At 35.1% G+C, this 2,473-nt stretch overlaps 1 protein-coding gene across 1 annotated transcript; it reads left to right on the top strand.

Moving 5' to 3' along the window:
• The first annotated feature begins 1,118 nt into the window (after positions 1-1,118).
• LOC145040434 (uncharacterized) lies at positions 1,119-1,990 on the top strand. The gene is made up of 3 exons (XM_078988364.1): positions 1,119-1,469; positions 1,545-1,656; positions 1,965-1,990. Exons 1-3 carry the CDS (start codon positions 1,119-1,121, stop codon positions 1,988-1,990), a joined length of 489 nt encoding a protein of 162 aa, XP_078844490.1.
• Positions 1,991-2,473: the final 483 nt, after the last annotated feature.

The raw sequence follows: 2,473 nt of genomic DNA, 5'->3' as shown, positions 1-2,473 counted from the left end.
AGTTGATACCATGATTAATCGAATGCATGCAATTATCATGATATCACATGTTTTAAAATAGAATAATAAAACATATAAATCCCTTTTTAAAAGGCAAGTCTATGTCATCCAACTTTAGAAATATTTTGTACACCATTTGTATTTGTATAATGTGTGTGGAATAAAGGATACCCAAAACACTTGCATCATATTTTGGGAGCCAAAGTATTTTCGACATTTCTATAATCAAGTTATAGGCCAATTATACCAGTTTCTCTACTTAGATGACTTGATTGGTAACCTCTTGTGATAAAGGTCACCTAAGCAAGTGTGTTCCATGGCATAGATAAGACCAAACATGTCAAATTAACAAATGGATTATCAAGGGTCTCATATATCTAAGAATTACAAGTGGTGTATTAATAAAAGTTATTTACCTTGTTAAAATTGAGTAAGTAGGATAAAGGTCACCTAACCATTTATTTAATTTGTAACTTGGACCTAGACTTTAAATAAATAATGTTTTTGGACACAAAATGATATTATTTTTAAAGAATTAAATACTAAATAAAACTTTGTTAAAATTTTGTAGATGGCTGCACCAAATACTGTAACACACCACTGCTCAATGATCATCCGATCAATGCTTTACAAAGAAAAAACTAGGCCACTCTAACTTTTTGTATTAGCATATACATTTAAGAATCATTTTGAAACAAGAAAAGAAAGACTATATCCTTGAATCACAAGTTCTCGAAGGACCACCTTCTATCCTAAAGGTTGCATATAATGCATGGCTTAAGCATGTGGAGGATTCACTTGATGTTTCATACCTTACCCTTACCACCATGATTCCTGATCTTTAGCGGGATCTGGAACTCTTCACTGCCTTTGACATGATTAAACATCTCAACCTGATGTTTGGTCAACAAGATATGACTGAGAGGTTTGAAACTTTTTGAGTCCTTCGTGCCATGAAAATGGAGGAAGCTGGGAATATGAGCACACAAGTTCTCAAGATGAAAATCTATCTGGATCACTAAGAGAGATAGGGCTCTTCATATCCACTAGACTTGGCCACAAACTTAATTATGAACTCATTTCCCAAGTCTTATGATACTTTCATCGTGAACTGCATAATGAATGGGTTGGATAATCCTATCTCTGAGTTGCAGAGGATGCTCAAAACTGCAGAGAAAAAGATACAAAGAAAAAACCCCCCAAGTGCTCATGATTTGGGAGTGACAAGTGAAGAAGAAGAAACAAAGCAAGAGTTCCAAGGGAAGCCACAAGTTGGCAAGGGCAAAAGGAAGAAAGCTCCCTATAACCCATCACTGAAGAAGAAGAAAAAGGTTGCTAAATATGAAACATGCTTTGAGTGTGGTGTTGTGAGTGATTGGAAAAGGAATTGTCCTAAGTACCTTGCTGAGATGAAGAACAAGAAGGACGAGGCAGGCACGTCAGGTATATCCATTTTCAGGATTGAAATGGTATTATTTACTTTTTCGTCTTACACTTGGGTATTTGATATTGGTTGTGGAACTCATATATGTAATTCATTGCAGGGGTTTCAAAAGAGTAGGGAACTAAAGACAGATGAGATGGTGCTACACGTTGGCAATGGAGAACGTGTGGTAGTCCAAGCAACAGGACATGATGGTTTATATTTACCAACTGGTTTGTATTTAACATTAAACAATGTGTGTTTGGTTGCTTCTATCACTAGAAATATTTAGGGATGTTAATGGGGGCAAACAGGACAGGGATTGCATCCGCTGCCCCCACCCCCAAAATTTGGCCATTCCTTCTCCCTTAAAATTTCCAGCCTCCCAAACCCTAGGCCCCGCCCTTGAATTCATGGATTACTCTGTAACACTCGTAAATCTAGGCTAGTCTATTTAGAGATAATAAGTGTAAAAATAACCTTTAAATAGAAGATTATTGATGATAAATGATCTTAACATAAGTCATTTTGTATATGACAGGATTTTGTACATATAAAGAACATTGAAATCCGACTTCGTATGAATAAGTTATGCTTCTTCGAAGTTTTGCGATTAAACCTGATGGGTTTTGAGCAAAACATTCAATCCTATGTGTGCATGTAACCCTAATTGTTTTGGGTCTAGGTTTACTCTAATTGAACATGCAAACTTGAACAATAAAGAAGAAACCCTAGGTTCAATGTATTATAATCAAAATTCACATAATAAAGGGTTATAATACATACTTGCAAGATTGTTATTGAAAACAATCTTGAATCCTTGCTTGAAAGACCTTTGGTAGCAAATGCCACAAGTGTTGCGCCTCTAATGTATCACAAACAAACTCAAGCAACCAAGGATTACTATATATATATATATATATATATATATATATATATATATATATATATATATATATAGAGAGAGAGAGAGAGAGAGAGAAGGGAAGAAGAATTTCGGCTCTAAGCCTTTATAAGAGCGCATAGCCAAAATTCCTTATGGTGTAGGAT

Source organism: Lactuca saligna, chromosome 4 (assembly GCF_052625555.1).
Source record: "Lactuca saligna cultivar CGN05327 chromosome 4, ASM5262555v1, whole genome shotgun sequence".
NCBI lineage: Eukaryota > Viridiplantae > Streptophyta > Magnoliopsida > Asterales > Asteraceae > Lactuca > Lactuca saligna.
This window is presented reverse-complemented; position numbering and strand designations above follow the sequence as displayed.